Raw genomic sequence first — 18,505 nt, 5'->3', positions numbered from 1 at the left:
AATCTGATTCAACTCGTAGAGGAATAAACACCATGTAAGCTACTGTAACACTACCAACTGAAGTAATACAGTGGGTGGTACTATAATATGACACAGGGTCTATCCTTTTACTATTTGACTTTCTTTGTGTTTTAGTCATATTTTATCCCTGGCAAATGTGCAATTACTCAAATAACCACAAACTAACTGCCACGAGAGGGCCCAGGGGGCAGTTTCCCACTCTGTCTGGATGGTAATCCAAGTTTGCCGAAAGAGAGTAGTCCACCAAAACATTATCTTTTGTGTTAATACTCGCTCCCTGTAAACTTGAAAGATGCCTCTGAGTGACAGCTTGTAGCTTACGCCTTTTGGATAAACGGTAATTACAGTCGATCCCAAAAGCAGCCCAGAGCCAAAACAATAAAGTAAATAATCAACGACAAAAAGTGCATGTCAATCAGGAAGTGAATATTTGGCACTCAAAGGCCCGAAACCCCACTCACACAGGTGATTTCACCTATGCTTAATTGGACCACCGCTCAGGACTGGGTAGGTGTTTACAGACTGTGCTTGATGGACTCTCCTGTTATTTTTCTTACTCTTGCTGCGTGTTACACGTCAATCGTTTCTATTGTCATGTGGAATAATTAACTCCAACCAGAGCAGAGGTGTAATCAGCCAGAATAAGTGAAAAATAGAGCACTCTATTAGTACTATTAAAGTATTAAAAGTAATGTCAACACCAACTGAGAATCTTGTTGACCTCCAGTTTATGAAGTTCACCTCATGTTGACTCTAATGTAGTTCTTTTCACCAAGTCAGAGATATCTTAGCTGTCAGAAATTCCCGAATATCTCTGAATAACAACGAGGTGAATGACAGTTTTTCCGTCTCCGCTGCTCGTAATTGAAGTCTGAGCCTTTTAATGTGAATGCAGCATTACGTTAGTGGTGTAAAAGTGCACCTGTTGTGGTCTAGTGGTTGAGCAACATGGGTTATTCAATGTGCGAAGCCAATATTTAGAGCATGACAGCCATGAATATGAGGCCGATATCATGCTGTTGTTGTTTTTTATAATAGAATAAAACAGTTTGTGAATTTAGTTGAGGGAACTGTGGCTACAGATGACAACAGGCATGACAATTTCAACCAGTGATACAGTGCCTCTCAGTTTGGTGTTGAGTAAGAACACAAACTCCCAGAATTGAACCTACAAAATGAACCCTGCTTTTTGGATCCTAATCAACAAGAATAACAACAGCGCATGCTGTGCAGAATGTTGTCTGCATAATCACCATCATGAAAAGAAAATACGATAGAAATGACTTTGCACAGCATTTTATCTGCATACCTCTCATGCAGCAACTTTTGTTGGCAACATTACGTAGCTTTTGCAACTAATAACCTTCCATTTGAATCTCTTTATGATCCACTTCTGAGACCTGAGACGCTGTATTACCTGCATTACACCACTCTAGGTGTACTCCATCTTTTCAGAGCGTTTTTGCGATTAAACAGAATTACAATGGTTCCGTAAATAAGGGTCAATAAATAATGCAGAGGCAACGGTCAAGGTGAATGTTGGATGTCCATGATGTTGCCCCTTTTCACACTACATGACTGACCGGCAGCCGGGGGTCACACACTAACACTACAAAATCCTTCATCTGGAATCCCGATGAGATCTCCAAACTACGTTTACTATTTCCCTTATGTAGGCGAGTCAGTGTTATATCTTTAAACGTTCAAACATCCAACATAGGTGCACCAACAACAACTTTCCACGCAAATGCAACACATGGCTCACAGAGGAAGGCTTCAGGCGAGGCGACTTCTCCTCCAGGTTTCCCCTCAACCCGTTTTCTTTCCGCTCCCACTGACTGTATCTCGCCGCCAGAATCCCCAGTTCACCAGATATTTAGCGTTCCAGATGTCGAGCGTATACAGCTTGCTAGATATCTGGAATGCGATGCAACAGTTCACACGTGGCACTCGAGCGGCGAGCCAACGCAGATTTGCCTCTGATCTGTCAGTGAGCCGAAAATCATTGTTTAGGTCATGTAGTCTGTACTCGGCATTAATCAACTGCTGCTGCTTTGTTTTCATGCTGTATAATTACACACGGCACCTGAACGCAGTTAGTGAAGGACACTCGTATACAAACACAAATGAACCACTTGGAAATGAAGCAATGATCCAAATTTAGAGGCTGATAATAATGTAAAGGAGCTCTTGTGTCCCCGAGGAGCTGGAGAGAGAGAGAGAGAGAGAGAGGTTGTCACCACTGCAGAAGATTACAGATACAAGCATAATAATATATTGTTTCTTTACTTAGACATGTCCAATTTTTGCTCATTAAAGATGCATCAGAATGTTTATAAGTAAAAACCCTGATTCATCGTGTTTAACAACCTGGCGGTTGGCGCTAGAGGTTAGCTCAGAATGGAAAGGGTTTATCTCATGAGGATCATGAATATGGTCAATAAATTGAATGGCTTCTGCCCATTTGGTCTTTATATCTGATCACTTCTTCACGGCATGTGGAGGAGAGACCAAAGTTAAGGGCATTACCTTGCAGCAGCATTAAAAATGGACTGCAATTTTGTAAACGGTTTATTTTAAGTGTCAAAGTGCCCAGACTTTGTTTGTGCTCTCGCTCTACTTTGCATCTCTCGCCATGGTGAACCTGCTGCTTTTCCACTTTCTATTTGGTCCGTCTTGGTTTTCACCATTTTGTACAAATTGTCTGAGGTCCTGATGAAGGATAGCCTCCGACGACACTGCCTGTATTTCACAACTCGTGTTCAAGAGGGTCACTGTGTTTCAACACCCCCCCCCCCCCCCCCCCCGATATACTTTGTCTGGTACCATCCATTATTCAAACAGTGAATACTGCAGACCTGAGCTGAGAACTGTCACCAATTAAAAAGGGATCATCGACAATCGCTGTAAATTTGTGCTTTGGTCCAAACTGTAGAGAAAGTCAACAATAATCACATATTCTCTCTGATTCTTCTTACGCGTTCATGTCCTCGTCCTCCATCCCTCCCTCCCCTGCTTCATCTCTCCGACTAGGGTGGTGGTGAATGCCAGTGGAGCTCCAGTGCTGTGGCGTGTGAATGAAGAGGGTTTCCTCCGTTCCTCCATTTTGAACGGCACTACAATGTGGTTCCTGCAGGCTCCCGATGGGTTGGTGGTGCCAGACCGCTCGCTGCCTCTGGGACAAAACTACTTCCTCAGTAAGACGTCATGTATACGAGCATATGATACCGTTTTCAACAACAGCATTCATATCAGTTCGTCTTTGTCATTATTGTGAACAAATGGGCGAGGGGCTGTAGAATATAGTTCATTGGCTAAACAGAGTCTTACTCACAATGTATCATTTTAATTATACTTTCATTATCTCTGTATATTTAATACGTTCATCCATAGAGAAGCTAACATTTTTTTAATACCTCCAAATAGCCCATTTACAACTGAGCCAAACGCATCTGAGGAATTAATGAAGCGTTTATTCCTGACATGACATTGGGGAGAATCGCATAATATTATATTTGCATGTTGAAAAAACAACAACAATGGCTATTTATGCTGATATTCCATCTGCATTTTGATACTGCGCTTCACACAGACACATACACAGATTTTGTGAAAAGTCACACAATTGTGGGTGTTGGACGGGGGGGGGGGGGGGGTAGTTAGAGTCTGAAAGGCTGGTTGACTCTCTGTGTGTGTGATCAACATACCTGATGCTGTTTCACTGAGCTGCCTGTCTTCTGACCTTCACGTGTCTGCTAACTCGGGAGAGAGAGGGAGAGAGAGAGAGAGAGATGGAGAGAGATGGAGAGAGAGCGAGAGAGATGGAGAGAGATGGAGAGAGAGAGAGATGACATTGGGGAGTTAAATCAGAGGGATGGAAGGATAATGGAGGGTGGGAGAGAGGAAGAGTCAGGTAAAGAGGGAGGAAGACGGGGAAAAAAGAGACGGCAAAACAGAAAGGGATGAAAGAGAAAGACAGGATGCAGAAGCAGGGAGGACTGACGGTCAAACTGCAAGAGGAAGATGCATGCAAAGCATCAGTAAGGAGGGAGGAGCACGTGACGTTGCATTTCCCTCTTCACACGTCACTGGATCTGAATGTTGGCAAAGAGCTTTCACAATCTGATGGAGCGGTGACTCTGCAGGTGCAACATTGGATGTCATTGGGCTGACGATCGTTTGGTCAGGGGCGACAGAGAAGCGCAAGTCGTTTTGTCGGGCCTTCTGATTGGCCGAGGAGACTGCATCGTCAAAGTCTCATCATTGGTGGACTCGCAGCTCATTGGCTCACGTCGGGCTCTAAAAAAATGGCAGTTGGTATTCACTGTGTGGCTATTTTTATCCAAGCGCCCATATCGCTGTCTGCTTTGATTGAAGATATAATGAGAGATGTTCAAAGTCAAGGGAAAAGATAATAGGATCCATCCTCTGGGGACCATGAATGTCTGTATAAGACTCATCCAATAGTTGTGGAGACGGTGGTTGTCCAACCGACATACCATCATTGCCATCGCTAAAGCCACGCCGCTGGAGCAGGTCAAATCAAAGCACACTTTAAAACGCTGTTTGTTTGCATATTCTTCTAATAAACCTCTCTAGAATTAAGACATTTTCTCTACAAAGGCGTGGGGCTCATCTATTTCATACTATCTACCGATATGCATTACATATTTATTATAAAATGTAATGAATGAATGACTGCAAATGCCACGTGCATAGTTTAAAAGGCCCTCGACTCCTCTCTGAAAGGTGTGCTGCGTGTGGGCACCCCCACAGCCCCGGAGGTCACCCTGCGTCTCAACCTGACGGTGAAAGCCAGCAGCTGCGTGGAGCCCGGCAGCAGCTTCAGTGACCCTCAGTGCTCCGGGAAAGGCAAATGCATCACGCAGCCCTCCGAGGTGAGAAATGATGTTTCTTCTCGTGAAAACAAAACATAAGCGAATGAAGCTGAAAGGCACAGGAGAAAGTTCCAGCATCCAGATGCTTGCAGCTCACTTCACACCTTACAGAACAACAATGCATCTGCACATCAAACAGAGGAAAGCGTTCCATTTTAATTCAACCCAACATTATCACTGCAGCTGCAGCATTGTGTCCAGCGCATGTTGATCGTTGAAAAGTGTAGGAGAAAAAAAAAACTTTTCCCCTGGTGTCACTTCTCAGAGAGCAATGCAGAGCACAACCGAAAACCAAAGAACACGAGTCAGAATAGTAGAGAGCAACACAACGCAATGCCACAGATTACAGCGATGCAACATGACGTTTAGCAGAGTAGGGAATCACAGTTTCATTCATTTTGTGATCAAAATGCATGCGAGTCTCGGGTCTGGTATTGCCGCAGCCCTGAAGAAGTAGAAGGAACCACCAGAGACCCGTTAGTCCCCTCTACATCCATACGTTGAACTTCAAGAAACCTAAAAAAACCCCAGAACTAAAGTAGAAAAATAGAGGGAGGTGTTGCAGACACCATTTCACGGTTTCTCTCTTTTTATCATTGTCGGGAAATTATTTATTTATTATTTGAGAAAATCAAACTGTGTCTCGGCTGCTTGTTGGTGCATTGTTATGTTTCTGAATCATTTTACAATGTGCAATCTCATTATTTCTGTTTCACAAGATTTTTTTCACCTTCAAGGCTCGTTGATTTGACTTGTGAAATGCGTGTGTGCGTGTGTGCGCGTGTGCGTGTGCGTGTGTGTGTGTGCGCGTGTGTGTGTGTGTTTGTGCGTCTTGCAGAGCACTTTCTTCTGCGAGTGTGAGGACGGCTACACTGGAATCTTCTGCGAGGAATTCGATGCCTGCCACCGCCGACCTTGTCACAGCAACGGCACCTGCACCGACGTTAGACAGGGGGGTGAAGGACGCAACTTCACATGCGCCTGCCCACCAGGTGTGTGTGTGTGTGTGTGTGTGTGTGTGTGTGTGTGTGTGTCATGCTGGATGCTTTCAAACACAGACAAAGCTGTATACACATGTGTATAAGGCTACATGAATAGTCTCAGCCTTGCTAAGGTTTAGAGCTGTGCAGATGTAAAAAGTGGAGCCCTCTCTCATTGTTTCTCTGAATAAGAGCACGGGAACAGAGATGAGATCGTGTTTGAACCTTTGACCTTGTCAGATTTATTTAAGGGAAGGGACTTGAAGCGTAGGATGGTAAATGTCAGAGGTGACCGCTGATTGCCTGTCATTCCCCATTAGGGAACTGTGCTAACGAGCAGTGTGGGCAGCTGACCGTAAAAATTAAACAGGAAAAAGAAGATGCATACAGAGAAAAGTCAGTCAATTTAGTTAAACTAAGCAGCTCAAATTGATGGATTTTGTGGACATTAATGATAATTCTGTATATCTTTAGTTCAATCCCCATTAATTGCCTCTCTTGCTGGGGTTCCCCAAAAAAATATTTCCAATCAAGCAGATTTGCATGCAAGTAAAAAACAATCGTTCATAACTCAAACATTTTAAAAAGTCAGTTAAAAAAATAGCAAAACGCTTAAAGTCCAACTTTCGAATTCCTGTCATGACTTGGCTGTTTATTGGTAGTTGACTTTGTTTCGCTCAATCTTAAACAGACCACGTTCAGCTGCATTTGACTGAATATAATGAAATAAATCAAGTGGTGATTATGAACTGTGTTTTTCTCAGGTTATGAAGGGGAGCGCTGCCAGTTGCTGGTTGACCACTGCCTCTCTCAGCCCTGCAAGAACGGAGCCACTTGCTTCAGCAGCTTGGCCGGGCCCCGGTGCTATTGTCCCGAAGGTAGGAATCGAATTTATTGACATTTGTTCATGTATTTTTTTATCTTTATTTGCTTTGTGGGTTTTTAAAATAGATATGAGTGCACAGCATTATAATTTTAAAATGAAAAACAAAAAGTTTTGGATGAAAATTAAATATACACATTACGGAAGCATTTCTGCCAAAATCCGACAGCTTATGATGTTTGTGTTTCTATGTGAAAAAACAAACACAGAGGGGGACATACAGAAAAAGTGTATTTTTCAGCTGTCTGATTCCAGTCATTATACACTCTGTGTGTCTCCGTGTTTAACAGTATCTGTGCCACTGAGATGCTTCATTTAAACCTCCCTCCTCTATCCTAATTAGTCCTCATAGCCTCAGCGACCTGCATCAGCCTCTCTGGGGAAATTTGTGACTGTAAAACTGCTGTCTCAATAAGAGCGCACTAGTTTGTGATTAACGTACACCACATACGGGCAGCGGTGTATACGGAGTGTATATTCACTCTTAGAACACAGGGGAAGCATGAGATAACAATGGGCCCTGGCCACATAAATAAAGAAACAGCAGATGGATGTAAAAGCTGGCGGGAAGGTTGTTTCATTGTTCCAGGTATAGCTCCCAGCAGTCAGTTCATTCTCCATCTGTGGGAGGTCTCACTCACACTGCAACACCTGACTGAAGTGGTAATCTGCGGCTGCCAAGAAAAACAACGTCTCCGATGAGGAAAGTAATGAAAATACATACGTCAAAAGTGGTGGATTATGAATTAAACGAGAGAAAAGGCGGCGAAGACCATGCCAGCACGTCTATATTAGTGCTGGGAGACTGCTGAACGATGGCTTTTAAAGATTTCATCAGCTTATTGGATAATTCTGGGTCCGAGAGACCTTTTGGACAAATGACCTCTGAGCATTTATTTTTCATGTATAGCAGCATGCACGGGAGAGATACCAAAGAGAGAGGAGAATACAAAATGTATTAAAACGTTTGTTGTTCCTCAAGCGTTCATTCCAAGTCCTTGTCTCTCTGTTTGGAGCAGAAGTCACAAGTTGAGTCACAAGGACAGAAAAGAGTAGATGCTTCACAGTACATAATAATTCTGAGTAATTATACAGTAGTGTCCTCCACAGGTAAAGAAATGTACCGTAAGCACACTCAGACGGCCAAATGAACAGGCACAGAGGCACAGATACAGGTCTACCCTCCCACCCCAACAAATGACATCTCCATGTTGACTTGCAATGTCCCAGCGCAGACGGAAGCAAGAAATACAATGATGGATGGCATGACAACTGTCGCCGATGTCATCATCGAGGCATCGACTCTGTGATCGCTGTGAGAGCAAAAGCTGTATTTTCATTTGCTACATCACAAGGGAGGCAGGGATGTTAAAATAGATTCACCCTGCCGGAAGAGAAGGTATTATTTGTTTCCCTGTCAACAGCAGATCTGAATAAATAAAAACAGCTTTCCAGAGAGATATACAAACTAAAGAGGGGGGAGCTGGCTAAATTTAAACTGTTAACTGCTTTTAATGTTGGTTAAGGTTTGACACCTCTATGTCAGCCAGGTCCCATGTTACTATGTGTGTGTGTGTGTGTCTGTGTGTGTGTGTGTGTGTGTGTGTGTGCGTGTTTGTGCCTATTTGGATAGAAACAGAAACCGTTTGAGCTCAAGAAGTGGAAATTCTTTGGCAGAGCAAAGAAGCGAAACACTGTGGAAAGCAAGGGATTCGACAATGACAGATTAAATACAAATCACAACATTAAATGTATGCAAGAAGGCGTCTAAGTGTGTGTGCGCGGGCTAGCATCTGTGTGTTTTGCAAGTGTGGGGAAAGGGAGAGGAGACGAGGAAGGAGTGCAAGAGGAGCAGAGAGAGAAAGAGAGAGATTTGGGTGAGATGTCTGCTGCAGATTACTCTTGCCTCTCTGCTGTTGCATGATACATGTCCTCCTCACCCAGTGGAATAAAGTCTCGCAGATCAATGGATGCGTGAGATTTCTTCATCAGCTCAATGGAGTGTGCATCTGTAAATCAGAGAAGCCTCTGTATATTACTGCGAGGTGTACAGAGGAGAGTCTTGTTCCCGCTCTGTACAGTAGCTGCTCTCATGGGGAGGTGAAGGCAGAGGGGGAGAAGGGCTTGAAGAAAAGAGGGAGGAAGTTATTTTTAGACGAGGAGGTGAGGTGAGAATAGCTCACATGCTAATGAGTGGTGGTGTGTTGACGCCACTGGTTTCTTCTTCACGTGCCGTCACCCCACAAAGACGGTAAAAAGCACGAAAGAAACACCACCACTCTCCTTTTAACACAATAGTTTAGTCGTTCCTGTCAACAGCAAGAATTCATTTTCTGTTGCGCTGCTTTCACGCTCTGTTTTTGACGGCTAATCTGGCTCTCTGACAGCACGCAACTCCCTCAAAATGTTTCCCCCTGCTTCCAGTCTCTATGCTAAGCTAAGCTAATTGCCTCCTGGCTGTATATTCATATCCTACTAAACCTGGAGACATTAAAGGGGGGTCAATATTGGCATCTAACTCAGCAAGAATGATTATTAGTGTGTTTCCCAAAATGAGTTAAAATGTCTAAAAAAGATAAGTCAATAACATAATTATTGTGACAGGCCTATCTATGTGGAATAAATTACTGGTTGTGCAAGCATAACATTTTGTGTCTGAAGTTTGTGCACATATTCTGTGTATATAATTTGACTCCCACGAGATTTAATTAAGGCACCCACACTGAATGAAGCACGGGTGCATCACTTAAGTTAAGTGGCTTACAAAACATCCAGTGCAGACTCTACCTTAAATTAAAGACATAAAAAAATCATATTTTCAGTTTGTGTAAATGATTTTTTAAATCAACGTAAAGACAAAACTCACTCTACCTCCAAGTCCAAAGGTCTTTGGGTGCCCCTGAAACCCACAGATGTGTCTTTTTCAGCCTATTTGCATGAAGAGGCAGTCTTAATAATAAACAGAAGAGTCCATGCCAAAGTGGATGTCACATATTGCACCGCACCACCTGATCTACACGAACTCAACCCCTGCTGTGCCACTCTCCCCACCTTGCTGCAAGTGGTTTCATTTGAAGCCTTGAAATGACCAAATTAGAGAAGGGTTACATCTGCAGTGTTGGCAATAGGGCTGCTCTTGCACCTCAGCTGTGTTGCTGAATGTTTGCTCGTTGATAAGGGAACCACGTTTTCTTCCAGGCATATGACGACTTTCATTATTTTTGTGCTGGTTCCCCATGATTTTCTCTCGATTTCTCTCTCTGTGTATTTCACACCTTCTCCTCTCTTGCAGGCTACCAGGGGGCCACATGTGAGCAGAAGGTGGACCCGTGTGCCTCCGGCCCCTGTCACAACAACGGGACATGCTACGCCCAGGGCCCCGGCCCCATGGGCTTCGGCTGTAGCTGCACAGCAGGCTTCACCGGCCCGACATGTGCCCAGCTGGTGGACTTCTGTGCCCTAAACCCCTGCGCCCATGGGGTCTGCCGCAGCGCGTGCAACAGCTACAGGTGTCTGTGTGTCCCAGGTGAGCGGTTTAGTAAGGTTTGCAGAAAAGGTTCAGGGTGCTGATGGCAGCTGATGTCATGCTGCTCACCTTGTTTTTAGTTATTTGTTGACTACTGAATAAAAAGGGCATCTGTTGTACGACTTTGCAACTCTTGCCAATTTTCTACATGTCACATGCTACATGTGCCATTGGACTGGATAGAGTCTGAACTTACTTTCAAGATAGAGTTAGTTTGAGTGTTTGTGCTGCAGGAGTCTTAGAGAAGGACTGTTGGTTGTAAAGAGATCCTGAACTGAAGTATTTTGACATTGGGAGATACTTTAAACAATCAGGCGCCAAAGAAACCTGATCAAGACAAGACTTACCACTTGGACCTTCCATCACACAAAATGTTGATATAAGTCACTTCCAACAGAAGCTATTGTCTTCGGACCCCTGATCCCTCGGACCCCTTGTGCTCGATACTCCCATTCAAAACTCCACCCACAGCTACAAGATACCTTGTGAATCCATCACAACTCTAAATCTGGCTTAACAACCAGCACATAGAGCTCAGTGATGAGTGGAAAGACGGTGACTTCTAGCATGAGCTCAGACTCAAGAGTAGCAGTAAATATCGTCTGGGTGAATGATGAGTTATTTTTAGACGGGACACTTGCATCGATGCCTCTGTGATGAAATCAATTGAGTGGAATGATGACCTATCATTATCCACTGTCTTGCAATTACCTTGCTGGGATGGAGAGATAGATGACTTACCCACTGGCCCATGAACATCATTTGAAACGTTGCCCTTACTGCTCTCTGTTTATATCATCTGTCAGTCAGATGTATAAGCCATTCACCATCTGGATCGCTCAGTCGATTCTCCCATTCTTACATTCTCTTTGTTGTCTCTCTTGCTTTAACCAGGATGGTATAGACATATCAGACGAATTGCCACAGAGCCGTTCTTTCCCTTATTGATTTGTATTTTAAATGATGTATGAGCTTTTTTTACAGCTCTTTTTCTAACCTGAGAAACAGTTTCCTAAATATTTCCGTTATTTCTTGAGTCCGTAATCCCTCCGTAAATCATGTTCTTCGTGTTTATTCAAATTCCTTCACTCTTGCTCTGTCACGGCTTGCAGAGCAGTCGTCCGTTGCTTTGCAATTATTCAGATATCTTTTTTTCTTCCCCACAGCTTACTTTTTTTATGTTGCATTTCTTTCATATTTTTTCCTTCTTCTTCATGTCCCTTTGTCCTTCCTTGTCTTTATCTTCCTCCCATTTACGTCACCTCATTCCCCTTTCATCCTCTGTTGTCTGGTTGTCATGGTGACGTGTGTGTGTGTGTGTGTGGACGGGGAGGGGGAAGGGGCTCGCAATCAATTGTCTGTGTCTGTGACTATAGTTAAGCAGATGCTGCCATCCAATCAAATGTCTCCACTCAGACCTCCCTGTCTAATGGGATTGGTGAAATGGGCGATTTGTAATTAGCAGACATTACAGTGAACACACACACACACACACACACACACACACACACACACACAGTGTTTTGGACCATAATTGACCTTTTCTCCAGCTCATCAGAATGCCAGCTGGTGTCTGAGGTATGAGTGTTTGTCTGTGTGTGTGTGTGTGTGTGTGTGTGTGTGTGTGTGTGTGTGTGTGTGTGTGTGTGTGTGTGTGTGTGTGTGTGCTTATAGATACAGTAATACGTGTGCTTATCTGCCATGGATAAGTGTGCTAATGCGTGTGTGTGTGTGTATGTGTCGTGTAAATGCCTGATGGCCGTCTAAAAGAAGGCTGCCGGGGAGCTGGTAGGTGGAAGGATCCATCCTTCAGCTCCCTGTAATCCAGCTCACTTGAGAGGCTGCCAGCCCACCAGCCAGCCCACAGAAAGCAGGCAGTCTTGGAAAGGCACTTGACATTTCACTGGCATTTCACAGACGGGACCCGAGAGGCTCTAACCGGGCTCCTCATTAATTCCCCCTCTCTCCTCCCCCAAACACATGTTAGCTAAGGCCCAGGGAGGTTTGGTTGAAACTTTGTCAGCACTGGGACCCGGTTAAGAAATGTAGTCAAAGTGGGAGCAGCGCGAATGAAAACAGATTGCTGCACATATAGTCGTGTAAGGACTCGAGAGACTTTGGTCCTCTGGTGATTTTGGTTCTCAAGTCGTAGATGGTGGAGCGTTTCTACGAAGAGCAGCTGTGAGTGTGATCAGGTACATGAAGGTACATCCAATTATCAGTGCATTTACATACATTACAGCTATTGGTCAGCCTAAATGCTGCAGATTTAAATACACAGGAACTGACTTACAAAACACACACTGACATTCACTCTGTCCTTGAGTTGTTCCTGTGTTTCTAATAGCTGTGTCCTCGTCACTAGCCCACAAACTGTTTAAGCAGCGTGTGGACACAAGCTGTACATTATGGTTTGTATTTTTCATTTTAGCTTCTAAATATTATCTGACAAACAGATTCACTGATTCTGTTACTCATTCACTGACAGTGTTTTCAGATGTTGCAGGCCTATCCTGCCTCAGTACACAGCTGCCATCCTATGGAAAACACAGTGCACTGCATGTCATTTGACCTGATGCCCAACGCCATTGAAAGAAGGCAAAATACTGGGCTTACCATATATTCACACTTTTCTAACTAATTCAATCCAAGCAAATCCAAAAAATGTGTTGCTACACTGTTAGCTGTGTCTTGTGCATTCTTCCTGTGGACCAGTAGTGAAGAGACACAAATCTAAAATGAATGTGGAGCTCCATGATGAAACTGCTCTCTGCATAGGGAAAGAGAAAGTGATGACTTATCGTAATGTTCACGACGAGTCTAAGGTTGTTTTTACAGACATGCAGGTCCCATAGCACCATCAAATGCTACACCGCAACACTTGAGAAGTAAGATCAGTAAAAGTTAATGACTTACACTAACTGCTGATCACAGTTAAATTCAGCATGCAATTTTCAGCAAAACCCTCAAGGTTAGAACATCTTCTGGTTGCATCAGCGAAATGGCATGATTAATTATTAAATGACTCTTACATTATTACATACTGTTGTGTGCCCCGTTAAGGTTACCATGGCTTGTACTGCGAGGAGGAGTACAATGAGTGTCTGTCTGCCCCCTGCCAGAACTACGCCACCTGCAGGGATCTCATCGATGCCTACGAGTGTGTCTGCACGCCACAGTTTGACGGTATGTATGTATATATGACAGAGTTCGATTACTTCTAGATGCAGTCACACATCTGTGAGTTTGCTCTACTTCGACATCGACTATTGTGTGTTATGGTTTTCATAAGACATGTGTGTGTGTGTGTGTGTGTGTGTGTGTGTGTGTGTGTGTGTGTGTGTGTGTGTGTGTGCAGGCAGACACTGTGAAATCTACAAGGATCCCTGTCTGAAGATCCACTGCCAAAATGGAGGCCACTGTGAGAGTGCAGGACTCAATGTTTCCTGCACCTGCCCACCTGGATACCTGGGTGAGCGCTGGTGCCATTATAAGACCGGCTACCTTATCAGTATGATTCACATGGCGGGGTTATCAAATGATTGTGACACATACTTCTTGGGTGTGTAAAACCTGGATTTGTATACAACTGCGTCAGTAGTCGGAACACTGTGAGCCTCGGTTCCTGCTCTTGCCTGTGTTGCTCTAGTTGTCATTGAACATTGAATTACATGTCCACTCAGGGGAGACGTGTGAGGTCGACGTCAACGAGTGCGAGAGCAACCCTTGTCACCATGGAGGCACCTGCATTGACCAATCGAATGGCTTCACCTGCCACTGTCCACCTGGGTGGGTGGGGCCCAGCTGTGAGATCCGTAAGTCCGCGTGTGTGTGTGTGTGTGTGTGTGTGTGCATGACTCATGTTGTGGGGACATAAATCTGTTTACATAGTCACAATGTGGGGACTCGCCTTCCTTTTCGGGACAAGAGGCACGTCCCCTTAACGCAAATCATTACATTACAGGGGAAAGACTTAGTTCAAGGTTAGAGTAAAGTCAGGTTTAGGTTAAAGTTGGTGTAAGGGTTAGGATTGGGCAGGATCTTTCTTAGAATCTCCAAGAAATAAATGTAAGTCAATGTAACGTCCTCTAAAGTGATGAAAACACGACTGTGTGTGTGTGTGTGTGTGTGTGTGTGTCTGTCTCAGACCTGCAGTGGAAACCAGCACACACTGAGGACACCCTGACCAACATGCCCCGTCACTCGCTCTACATCATCATCGGAGCGCTGTGCGTGGCCTTCGTCCTCATGCTCATCATCCTCATCGTGGGCATCTGCCGCATCAGCCGCATCGAGTACCAGGGCTCGTCGCGCCACGCCTACCAGGAGTTCTACAACTGCCGCAGCATCGACAGCGAGTTCAGCAACGCCATCGCTTCCATCCGCCACGCCAGGTCAGTGATGGGATCTGAATATATTGAGGGATTGGCTAAGTCTCACATGTCAGAGCTGTATGTGTGTATGTACGTATGTGTTGGTGGCGTGTCCCTTTAAAGAATGCAAAAGTAAGTAAAAGCACCAAGTTCACAGATAAAGGTCAGTTCACAATCTCACCTCATGGTCCCCTCACTGTGTTTTCCTGGAGCTTGTGGACCTCGTGACTCCCAATAAAAGCAAGTAAGTCAATTGCAGTTTCCAAGTTCAAGAATAAACTGGAAGCTCGAGTCAGTTTGCGAGACATGGGGGAGTATCTTACTCCCCTCTGAAAACAGTTGTGTTGCTCTGGAGAAGCTTTCTTCTTTTGTAACGTTGGAGAACATGATGATGTTATCAGCTGTGATCATCTCAGGTTGGGCGGGGAAAGTTCAAATCTCCAGCAGACAGCCTGATTTACAATCTGTGGGCGTTGAGTTTGAAGCACAGGGGCATTTAAAAGGCAGGGAGGGTCTAACAAAATGATGCTGACGGATCCAGTGGTTTTAAGCTGAAAGATAGGATATTACAGGCTCTGCTGCTTACATTTTGACATTTCATTTTCTGTCTGTTGAGTCCCCCGAACGTTATAGAAGTGCAACACTAAAACACTAAAGTGACCCTTTAATACAAGTTTCTGTACTCTGTATCTGTCACTGTATCACTCAGTCAGTACCAACAAAGTATATGGGCTACATTGACTTTATTCGAGGACGCAATATTGATGCAGTCGTTGTGTTTATGCTTTCTGATCAGATTTGGCAAGAAGTCCAAGCCTGCCATGTACGATGCCACTCCCATCGCCTACGAAGACTACAGTCCCGACGACAAGCCTTTGGTTACCCTCATCAAGACAAAGGATTTGTAAAACGCAACAATCCCGACACATCACAAGCTGTACACTGCTCATGTACACGTGTGCATACACACACACACACACACACACACGCACTCACATTTATATGTATACTTATATATATACAGAAAGTCAGTATAAATCTTGAAGTATTTCTTAAGAAAAAATTAACAGCAAAACAAAATTGAATGTAAAATGGAGAAAAAATAATCAAAGACATACTGTCGTTTAAAAAGAATAAATGCGGAATATGATAAATATATTTTCCAATAAGGCTTTATTGTAGTAGCATAAGAGAATACTTTGCATTCCTTTAGTTATTGATGATGGGCGACGCTACCAGTAACCTCTGCTGTACAATGGGGGTGACTTTAGTCTGCACCAGCCAGTCTGTCCGTCGGCAAGGCCAGCGTCCCAAAAGCCTAAATTTCTAAGTGTAAACTCAGCAGACAGTGCTGACAGCAGTCCTAACAGGTGTGGTAGAAATAGGTGCACTCCTCTTGGTGCATACACTGTATCTTTTTCTATATCTTAAAAAAAAAATCTGCAGTAGGTTGCCTTACTTCGTGCATGGTTAGATTAGATGTTCTCTCTGCGTTCATTTAAAATCCTTTGTACTTGGTTGTTGTTGTTGGTTTTTTCATTGCCGTTGTATTTCTCTCTGTCAAGATTGTGCCAAATATTTTGGGGGGTAATTTGTGGTTAGAAGATTAAATACACACGTGTATAAAATACTAGTCACACACATTTTCTTTTTAAATAATTGCATATTGTCCTGTTATTTACATGCAAGTCTCTCAATGGTATTATGAATAGTAGAGAAAGTGGGAGTACCCGACCATCCTGCTGTATGTATTCCAGTGATATTTAGGATAATAGGTACCTGTTGATGCTCGTGTACAAATTCACCTCTAGTACTGACGGTGTTGAAAAGTCTCTGGCTTTAGGGTGGAGAGGAAGAGGAGAGGGATGATATCTACTCCAGAATAAATGTGCTTCTGTGTCCCGCCAATGGAAACCTCTCTGTCCTTGCAGCTGTGTTGTTCCTCTCGAGGTTAAGCAATATTTTACCAAAAGGCTCAGCTAATCCTCTGTTCTTTATCCTCTTCATTTTAAACCACATGGTTAGCTATTATCTATGTTGAATGATGAAAACAATAAAGATTCAAGTGAACATGATCTACAGTACTCGCCTGGTGTGTCTTGTGAAGCATGTTGTTGTTCTGGCAAGTGTTGGCGATTGGGGCAGGTGTTAAATAGTAGCGCTAATAGATCTCGCATCCGATATTTTGACTCTTCATGGTGGGAAAAGCTGCATTCCACTTAGTGGAGGCCCTGGTATTGTGTGTGTGTGTGTGTGTGTGTGTGTGTGTGTGTGTGTGTGTGTGTGTGTGTGTGTGTGTGTGTGTGTGTGTGTGTGTGTGTGTGTGTGTGTGTGTGTGTGTGTGTGTGTGTGTGTGTGTGTGTGTGTGTGTGTGCGCATGGCTCACTGGAATAGCTTACTGGGACACTTAATGGGACTCCGTCATCGTTAATGTTTTCAGTTTCACCTGTGCTTTTCCTACGATGACATGTCAAACTGTCGGCTGTGAAGAAGGTCTCTAGGACTTCGACCAAAACGATACTTTTTACTTTGAAACTACAAGTAGGCCATTTTAGAGTATATTTATTTGGTAAATGTATGTCACAGCTGGCTGTGTTTAGATAACAATTTGTCTGTAACTTTTCACTCTACACCTCTGTTGTAGAGATTCAGAGAAACGAAGAGCATGCGCCGTACGTTTTGGTCCTGATTTTTCTTCTTTTTTTCATGTAAGCAAAAACCCAAATGAAAAATAGTCTACAGCGTCTGTCTTTCTGCAACGGTCAAACCCACCAGACTGAAACCTCAGCTGTGGGAAAGCCCTTTTATGGAGTGACCTCAGGCTTTATCCAGATGTTCCCCACGTAAACACCTCTAAATACAGACTGAGCCTGTGGAGTCATGTCGCTCAGCACACCTACATGTATTGTGTGTACACAAACATGCACGTTGCAGGAGCACCAGGTGTCACTGACGGCTCTCACCTTTGCTTACGGTCTGCTTCGGAGGCCTCGTGCTCGGCCTTTGCCATCTGTTTGCCCCAGAAGGTCAGAGTAGTCACAGTTTGGCTTGACACGGGTCCCGAAACACGTCTCTCACTGGTTTCATTACAAAACGGTATCACTTTCAGAAAAGACAGAATTATCACCCAATAGTTAAAATGTGTTCAACATTTTGGCAGCAGTAAAACTAATTCACTCGACATAATTATGGATAATTCTTCAGTGGATTCCCAGACCGCACTTTTAGAATAAAAGTCATACAGACACATTCAAAACAGTCAGGCAGACTGAATGTTTGGCTTCAAGTGGTTTTGAGAAGCTTAAGAAGATTCAAATATGTGGGCACTGCTTCACTAGACTTTGTCCTCAGCTGTCTTTGTGAAACTTTTTAAAATAACCACATTTTCATTACTGGCTGGCTACTCTGGTCTGGTCCCATTTACAATGGTGCTAAATATTACCAGAGCCTTTTGGTGTCCAGCTGTAAAAAAAAAAGTAATGTTGATTTGACATTAAAGTAATAATGTTGAAGATTTTCATTTGAATGTCTGTTAAGTCACCGAACGAGGTAACGCAATGGGGATTGAGCCTCTGGTCCACTGATGAAAGACCCTGAATTTGCAGCATTACAAACTGGTCGTCTGTGATGACATTCAAAAATCACAAGCAGCACTCTCTGGGAAATGGGATCCCAAAACACACCTGCAAATACAGGCTATCACCAAAGAGAACAAAATGGAGAGCTTAGGTACTTTGTGTATGTTTTCATCCAGAATTGTCAGGAGGAGATTTAGCTACTCTTCTGTTTCGACTCTAATTTCCTGCCAGTGAGTCACTAAAGTG

The 18,505-nt window shown here is 43.8% G+C and overlaps 1 protein-coding gene across 1 annotated transcript in view; it reads left to right on the top strand.

Moving 5' to 3' along the window:
• dner (delta/notch-like EGF repeat containing) overlaps nucleotides 1-16,675 on the top strand; it is a 45,327-nt gene extending 28,652 nt beyond the window's left edge. The window contains exons 4-13 of the mRNA XM_079272499.1: nucleotides 3,055-3,218; nucleotides 4,771-4,919; nucleotides 5,758-5,911; nucleotides 6,664-6,777; nucleotides 10,075-10,308; nucleotides 13,372-13,494; nucleotides 13,667-13,780; nucleotides 13,992-14,123; nucleotides 14,456-14,702; nucleotides 15,478-16,675. Coding sequence (XP_079128625.1) covers nucleotides 3,055-3,218; nucleotides 4,771-4,919; nucleotides 5,758-5,911; nucleotides 6,664-6,777; nucleotides 10,075-10,308; nucleotides 13,372-13,494; nucleotides 13,667-13,780; nucleotides 13,992-14,123; nucleotides 14,456-14,702; nucleotides 15,478-15,589 — 1,543 coding nt within the window. The 3' untranslated portion in view covers nucleotides 15,590-16,675. The remainder of the gene's footprint in view (nucleotides 1-3,054; nucleotides 3,219-4,770; nucleotides 4,920-5,757; nucleotides 5,912-6,663; nucleotides 6,778-10,074; nucleotides 10,309-13,371; nucleotides 13,495-13,666; nucleotides 13,781-13,991; nucleotides 14,124-14,455; nucleotides 14,703-15,477) is intronic.
• Nucleotides 16,676-18,505: the final 1,830 nt, after the last annotated feature.

Source organism: Melanostigma gelatinosum, assembly GCF_949748355.1.
Source record: "Melanostigma gelatinosum genome assembly, chromosome: 7".
Classification (NCBI taxonomy): Eukaryota; Metazoa; Chordata; class Actinopteri; order Perciformes; family Zoarcidae; genus Melanostigma; species Melanostigma gelatinosum.
This window is presented reverse-complemented; position numbering and strand designations above follow the sequence as displayed.